This window comes from Octopus sinensis, unplaced genomic scaffold (assembly GCF_006345805.1).
Source record: "Octopus sinensis unplaced genomic scaffold, ASM634580v1 Contig09814, whole genome shotgun sequence".
NCBI lineage: Eukaryota > Metazoa > Mollusca > Cephalopoda > Octopoda > Octopodidae > Octopus > Octopus sinensis.
In genome coordinates this window covers 20,001-28,724 of record NW_021831955.1, presented here as the reverse complement: position 1 = coordinate 28,724, position 8,724 = coordinate 20,001, and the positions used below count along the sequence as shown (strand labels likewise).

Below are 8,724 nucleotides of genomic sequence, written 5' to 3'. Positions count from 1 at the left end.
TTATTGATCTATTTATTTATCTAAAAATCTTTAGGACGTCCGTCCCTATCTTGGTTCGTATCTGTATCCATTACAGAAATCATATTTTTGAACTTTGATATATTCATGGAACTGCATAAACGCATTTACGTCAACATATATACATACACAGCTGCATACGTATGTACGTAAATACGGACGTACGTATTACCTACCAACCTTACTTTCTTCGTACATACTTACAAGCATTCATATGTACGTACACAGACATTCATACTTACATACTCTTGTACAAATATTCAGAAAGAGACACAGTGGTTTTGCAGTCAGTTTATAAAAGCAGGATACATTCCTTAAGAGATTTGATATCTTAGAAATATTTATCTCTCTACCTGTAACGTTGGAATGGTCTCTGACCGTTGTCTGTTCTGGCGGTTGAGAAATCGTGAAGTTGAACGGTTTGGTGTTATTTTTCAAGATCTCTATATCGTTGGCTGTAGAAACAGAAAAAAATGGGCCTCGAGGGAATTAGAGATGGAGTGGAAACATTGGATGTACTGGATAGTGTTAGATCTGAAAAGTTCTGTGGGACACAGAATAAATGACGAGAGAATGGAAGGGAGTCGGAGACAAAGCAAGACCATCCAATATATCCAGAACAGAGGAGCAGGGGCCACCGTCGAAGTGTTAAAAAAAAAACGGAAACAAACAAAATGAGAAGACAACAGTACGTCTCTAAGAAAGAAGAAATTGTGAATCGTTGATCAGCGACTTTATATCAACCGATTGCTTGGTCCTTTTTTTGCGTGCAGTCTCGGATATTTGTATTTGTTACCTGAAATAATTTGTCTATGATGTATTCTACGATGTCATGGCGGCTGTACTTTGGCTTTATATTTCTCCTGCGTGATTATATAGTAATAAGACGATCAAATATTGTTTCTTTTCCATGCATGGCAATGAAGCCTTAACATTATAGATCACCATTTTTCTTCACAGATATTCTTTGTTTATTGTATTTTAATAAGACGTTTCACCATAATATAAATAAATAGCTGAACGTTTACGTTTTTGTATAATGAATATTCAAATCGATGCAGAAAATATCACTTTATTCTCCGCACCAAAAATAGACAACGTATGAAAATCACGGGTGAAATAGTCTATATTTATGTCGGTATGATCGATGCGCAAATAGCATGCGCGCATTTTTAGATACAGATAAATATTTCGATCATTAACTTGAAGCGAGTTTTGTAAATATGCATATATTCAAAGGCGCGTGGTCCAGAAGTAAGCCGTGTGGCACTGATGTTGGCAGGATTATGGTTTCAATTCCCAGACCGACTGCCACTTGTTGTTTTGGGCAAAACGCTTCATTTCACGTTATTCCAAACCACTCATCTGTAAATTGTAAGCCATGCGTCGGAATCGCGCTCTGATCCGGGTAAAATTTTCGTCTGCTCGCTTACCCATCGGAGTTGCATCCTTTAGAAATTAACATGATGCAAAACGAAATGTGACCAGCAATATATTACAACTTCGGATAGTCAAGCGGATCACTTGATTACGTTAGATCTATCTATCATCTATCTATCTACTATCTATCTATCTATCTATCTATCTATCTATCTATACATACATACATATATATATATATAATATATATAATATATATATATATATATATATATATATATGGAGGTATGTATGCATGTATATATGTATATTATATATATATATATATCTTAAAGACTCCGCCGTTACGACGACGAGGGTCCAGCTGATACGATCAACGGAACAGCTTGCTCGTGAAATTAACGTGCAAATGGCTGAGCATTCCACAGACACGTGTACCTTAACGTAGTTCTCGGGGATAATCAGCGTGACACAGAGAGTGACAAGGCTGACCCTTTGAAATACAAGTACAACTCATTTTGCAGCTGAGTGGACTGGAGCAACGTGAAATAAGTGTCTTGCTCAAGGACCCAACGCGTCGCCGGGACCGAACTCACACCTTACGATCATGAGCCGAATGCCCTAACCACTAAGCCACGCGCCCCACCATATAATATCTATATGTGAAAGGACGTACATCAACGTATGTCTATATCTATAAATATCTATGTGTATGCACACACAAGCACACACACACACACATATATCCACATACATTCACACACAAGACTAGGCATAGGCTATATATAGGAAAATATATTCTCATAAGTGTGTGTGGTCGTGTCTTTAAGAGATTTGATTTCTTAGAAGTATTTATTTCTCTACCTGTAGTGTTGGAATGCACTCTGACCGTTGTTTGTTCAGGCGGCTGAGAAATCGTGAAGTTGGTCGGTTCGGTATAATTTTTCAAGAAGGGTAAATCGTCAGCTGCAGAAATAATAAAAAAAAAAAACATGGGCCGCGAGGGAATTAGAGATGAATACTGATATGGGGGTAGAATCATCGAATGTATTGGATAGTGAAAGATCTGAAAATTTCAGTGGAGGATAAAATTAGTGACGAAAGAAGGGAAGGGACTTGGAGGCACCGTACGGCCATCCATTATATCCAGAACTGCTGAGAAGGGTCCGCTGTGGAAGTGTTAAAAGGAACAGAATAGTTCTTTTTCAGCGTTAAAAAGGACGAACATTAACAAGTCCCCAGGAGGGAAGAAATCGTGAAATTAGTGACGAATGAAGGAAGGGATGTGACTCGGAGGCAACGTACGACAAGAGGTAAAAAGAACAGAATGATTCTTTTTTTCAGTGTTAAAAAAGACAGACAATAGTACGTCCCCAGAAGGGAAGGAATCGTGAACCGTTGACTGGCGACTTTATATCAATCATTTGGCACTTTTCACGTTCGGTCATAGATATTAGTATTTGTTACCATAAAAAAGAAGTTTATGACCCATGCTACGATGTAATGGTGGCTGTACTTCAGCTTTTTATTGCTTCTGCATGGTGATACAGGAATACGACGTTCAAATACAGTTTCATATCCATGCATGTCAATGAAGTTACGATCTAAATCACTATTATTCTTCACAGATATTCTTTGACTGTTTCTTTCATTTTTTTTTATTATTGAAGTATTTCATTATGATTAAAAGAAATTGCTGATCAAGGTGGGAAGATGCTCAGAGTGGAATGTTGGTCTGCTCGCCTACCCAGATGAGTAGCAGCCTCTAGAAAATAACCTGACGCAATGTGCAGAGTGACCAGCAATGTATAATAACATCGGAGTGACCGGTCGATCAGGTGATCACGTGATATATATATATATATATATATATATATATATATATATATTATATATATATATATATATACATACATATATACCATATATACATATATATATATACATATATATATATATATTGTATATATATATATATATATATATATTGTATATATATATATATATATATATATATAATATTCTTTTACCTGTTTCAGTCAGTGACTGCGACCGTGCTGCAGCATCACCTTATACACACGTACACACACGCATATACACATACACACACACACACACACGCACGCACGCACACACACATACACACACACACACATATATATATGTATATATACGCGGTCTGATCGATGGGTGTCTTGACTGTTGCCATAGTAACGAAGCTAAAGAACGCAAAGTGAAGCTGCTCGGTAAAGTTTGACCTTGAAATCTGCTGTTTGTGCGCACCAAGTTATACCGTCGTGGCTCACTGTCGTTGTTTGCGGCGGTGCCTGGAATGAAGTTGTGCGGCGTGCGAATGTCGCATTGACAATGACAAAGTTGTGATGCCGATACCTGCTCAAAGGTGTATGCACTTTTACAGAAAGTGTATGGAGAGTAGTGTATGAGCCGCACGCAAGTGCACGAGTGGTTCAGATGTTTACAAGATGGCTGAAAAACGTCGATTTTGACGAAAGTTCATGGAGGCTTGCAACAAGTGGGACATAGAAAAATATCTCAGAATGCGTGCAGCTCGGGTGGGGGGAAATCGTCGAATTACTATCCGTGAGTTATCTGAGGATGTGCAGGTTACTTAGTGTTCAGTTCAGTCCATTAACACTGAAGATTTGCGTATGAGACGCGTGTCTACTAAGCTCGTGCCAAAACTACTTTCTTCTGACCAAAAAGAAACCCAGGTTTCAGTTGCACAAGATCTTATTGATTATGTCGAGAACGATGAAAACGTTTTGAAAAGGTTGCGTAGGCGTCTGAGCAGGTATCACCAAGATCTTGTCAAAATTTGATGCAGATTCTGTTCCCAACTTTCTTTGTCATAGTCAATGTGTCGACCCTACGTTACACACCGTCATTCCAAGCACTGTTGTAAACAGCAGAAGTGAGTTAGGGCGGTAAAACCTAGAGGGTTTGCACAATAAAGTTCAAGGTCAGTCTGTGCCAAGCGTCTCCACTCTATGTGCTTTAGCTTCGTTAGTATGGCAACAGTCAATCAGACTACGTATATACATGCACACACAAACACACATAGTAAATTTAAATAAACAAACAGTTGAAATAAACGAATAAAAACGTATAACAGGAGCACATGCATAAGAAATGTGTAAGCTTGGCGCTTGGTAAAGGAGAGAGTTTGACGTTTCGATCAAGACTCTTCGTAAGAAAGAAGGGAAAAGTCCGAAGAAAGAACTGAAATCGACCATTACAACGTGTATTTATATACGTGTGTGTGTGCGTGTGTGTGTGTTTGTCTGTATGCATGTATGTATATATTGATATATACATGCAAGTATGCATGTATATAAATGAATATAAATATAATATAATAAACATAATGGCTGTGTGGTAAGAAGTTTACTTACCAACCACATGGGGCCGGGTTCAATCCCACATCGTGACATCTTGTGTATGTGTTTTGTACTGTTGTCTTGGGCTGGCCAAAGAGTTGTGAGCTTATTTGCAAGACGGAAACCGAAAGAAGCTCCTCATATATATATATATATATATATATATATATATATGTGTGTGTCTGTGTGTGTGTGTGTGTGTGTATCTATATCTATATGGAGAGAGAGAGAGAGTGAGAGAGAAAGTGAGAGAGAGGGAGAGAGGGAACAAAGTGATAGAGAGAGCGATAATATAAGTGAAGACGAATATAAAAATTGAAAATTGAATGAACTAAAAGAAATTACTCTTCTCCTCGGCTTCACCACCTACACCACCACCACAAACAGCAACATCAACACCACCACCACCAACAACAACAAGCCATTAATGCAAACACGAAGTGTCGGATTTATAGAGCCAAGGAAAAGTGATTCGGAAGATGTAGAGTACTTCTATACAACTTAATAAAAATTGCCATTGCATGAATGACAATGTACCTGGTGACGCCGGTGTGTCTTCAGTTAGCTGTCAAAACGATGTCCCTTCTCTGCCTCCGCTCTTTCAAGGTAAATCGGTGTGTGTATATAATTTCTACATCTAGTAATACGTCAAGAAATCCAGTGAATCAATTAAAGGTGGATTTGTTTCAGTTCCATCTCTATTTCTTTCACTGTCGTTCATTCAGGTGTGCCAAATGTATGTATGTATGTATGTATATTACTTTATTGACCACAGGGGGCTAAACAAATTGGGGACAAACAAGGACAGACAAGGGGATTAAGTCAATTATATCGTCCCGAGTGACTTACTGGTACTTATTTAATCGAACCCGAAAGGATGAAAGGCAAAGTCGACCTCGGCGGAATTTGAACTCAGATCGTAACGGCAGTCGAAATACTGCTAGGCATTTCGTCCGGCGTTTGTATGTATTTATGTATGTATGTATCTCTCTCTCCTTTTTGCTCCCCCTCACTCCTTTTTGCTGGTCACAATGGGTTCGCATTGTTTTAGCCTTCGAATGACGCCACCCCGCTGGCTAAGCGAGCAGGCCAACAGAAGAAAGAGTGAGAGGAGGAGTGGTGAAAGAGTACAGCAGGGATCACCATCCCCTGCCGGAGCGTCGTGGAGTCTTTAGGTGTATTCGCTCAATAAACAACACAAACGCCCGGTCTGGGAATCGAAACCGCGATCCTACGACCGCGAGTCCGGTGCCCTAACCGCTGGGCCATTGCGCCTCCAGATATATATATATATATATATATAATATATATATATATATATATATATATATAATATATATATATATATATACACAAAGTCTGGTCAATGGGGTCCGGACTGTTGCCATAGTAACGAAAAGTAAACCTACTTGGAAAGACTGACCTTGAACTCTGCTGTGCATGCACACTAAGTTTTACCGTCGTAGCTCACTTTAGTGGTTGGAAGGTAGGTGTGTGGCGTTCGATCATTGCACTGACAACGACAGTGTTGTGATATCGATACCTGCTCAGAGGTGAACGCATTTTTGCAGAAAGTGTATGGAGAGCAGTGTATGAACCGCACTCAAGTGTCCGAGTAGTTTGGATGTTACTTAGATGGCCGAAAAAAATCGATTCTGACGAAAGTTCTTGGAGGCCTGCAACCAACACAACTGATAAAAATTTCGCAGAAGGCGTGCAGCTCTGAAGGGAAATCGTTGAATCACCCTCAGTGAGTTATCAGAATATGTGCAGATTATTAACGGTTCAGTTCAGTCTATTAACACTTAAGATTTGGGTATGAGACGCGTGTCCGCCAAAATTGTGCCAAAACTGTTTCTGCTAACCAAAAAGAGACTCGCGTTTCAGTTTCACGAGATCTCGTTAATTATGTCGAGAACGATGAAAACGTTTCGTAGCCCTTTGATCAGGTATCATCACGATCTTGTCAAAATTTGATGCAGATTCTATTCTCAACTTTCGCTGTCATAGTCAATGCACCGACCATACGTTACACACCGTCATTCCAAGCACTGTTGTAAACAGCGGAAGTGAGTTAGGATGGTAAACCTTAGCGCATTTGCACAACAGATATCAAAGTCAGTCTGTGCCAAGCGACGTCATTTTGCATGCTTTAGCTTCGTTGCTAAGGCAACATACTAAGGCAGCGTACAACCATCCACTATATCCAGAAGCGATGAGAAGAGGTCACTGTGGAAATGTTAAAAACAACAGAATGAGAAGTCTAAAAAATGTCTCCCGGAGGGAAGAAATTGTGAACTGTTGACTAGCGACTTTATGTCAAGCAATTGTTTGGTCCTTCCTTTTACGTGTGCTTATTCATCAGACCACGTATATATATATATATAAAATAGAAATATGTTGCAAAAAGAAAAAAGAAACTACACGTGGAAATGTAAGGGGAAAGTAAGAAGAAAATTAAGCGAAAATGCACATTGAAATTCAAAAAAAGTAAAGGATTTTTATGAAAGGTAATGATAGATATGTACAGTTAGATGAACTGAGGTAGGAATAATAGTAATAAAAGTCATTACTGTGAAATTTTAAAGAGATTCAAAAGCATACCGGTTTCGTGAATTTACTAACCATTGCTTTGAATGCACACCGATTAATGAATGGTGTCAGGTCTACTAGTTCTGAGTAAAGCGATTATGTGTAAGGGACATGTATATAATATATATATATATATATACATATATATATATATATATATATATATAATACATATATATATACACACATATATATATACACACACACATATATATATATATATAAAAATAAATAAATAAACAGTTGAAATAAACGAATGAAAACGGATAACATGAGCACATGCGTAAGAAATGTAAAAGTTTGACGCTCGGTAAAAGGAGAGTTTGACGTTTCTAGTATGGCTCTTCGTCCGAAAATAGAAATGGAAATGTCCAAAGAGGGACAGAAATCGACAGTGTATTTATATACGTGTGTGTATATATGAGTGTGTTTGTGTGTGTGTATGTGTGTGCGTTTGTGTGTGTATGTGTGTGTGTACATGTATATATGTATATTGATATACACTTGCAAGTATATATATATATATATATATGAATATATATAAACATAATATACATAGTGGCTGTGTGGTAAGAAGCTTGCTTCCCAACCACATGTTCCCGGGTTCAGTACCACTGCGTGGCATCTTGTACATGTGCCTTCTACTATAGCCTCGGGCCGACCAAAGCCACGTGAGAGGGTTTGGTAGACGAAAACTGAAAGAAGCCGGTCATATATATATATATATATATATATATATATATATATATATATATACATGTATATATATATATATATATGTACATATATATATATATATATATATATATATATATGCATGTATTTGTGTTTTTGTGTTTGTGCCCTCACCATTGCTTGGCAACCAATGGTGATGTGTGTTTACATCCCCGCAATAAGCGGTTCGGTAAAGTGACCGATAGATTAAGGCTGAGAAATTAAAAGACCTAGGGGTCGATATGTTCGACTTAAGGCGGGGCTCCAGCATAGCCGCAGTCAAATGACTTAAATAAGCAAACGTATAAGAGAATAAAAGATTATTCCATGTTTCAGTCACCAGTGTGCGGGCTAGCGGGGCTACGCGTTATATATTTATATGTATGTAGATGTGTATATAGCTAAAAGAGAGAGAGAGAGAGAGAGTGGAATAGAGAGAGAATGAGAAAAGGAGGGGAGGAGAGAGGGAACAGTGTGATAGGGAGAGAGATAATATAAGCGAAGACGAATATAAAAATTGAAAATTGAGTATACTGAAAAGAAATTACTCTTCTTGCCGTCACCACCACCACAAACAACAACAACATCAACACCACCAACAAGCCGTTAATGCGAACACGAA

At 38.2% G+C, this 8,724-nt stretch overlaps 1 protein-coding gene across 1 annotated transcript in view; it reads right to left on the bottom strand.

Annotated features, from left to right (window-relative positions):
* Positions 1–260: 260 nt before the first annotated feature.
* Positions 261–8,724, bottom strand: part of LOC115228193 — a gene marked incomplete at its 3' end in the record, with an annotated part of 13,799 nt that continues 5,335 nt past the window's right edge. The window contains exons 3-4 of the mRNA XM_029798835.2: positions 2,263–2,364; positions 261–473 (exon numbers count right to left, since the gene is read on the bottom strand). Coding sequence (XP_029654695.2) covers positions 261–473; positions 2,263–2,364 — 315 coding nt within the window. The remainder of the gene's footprint in view (positions 474–2,262; positions 2,365–8,724) is intronic.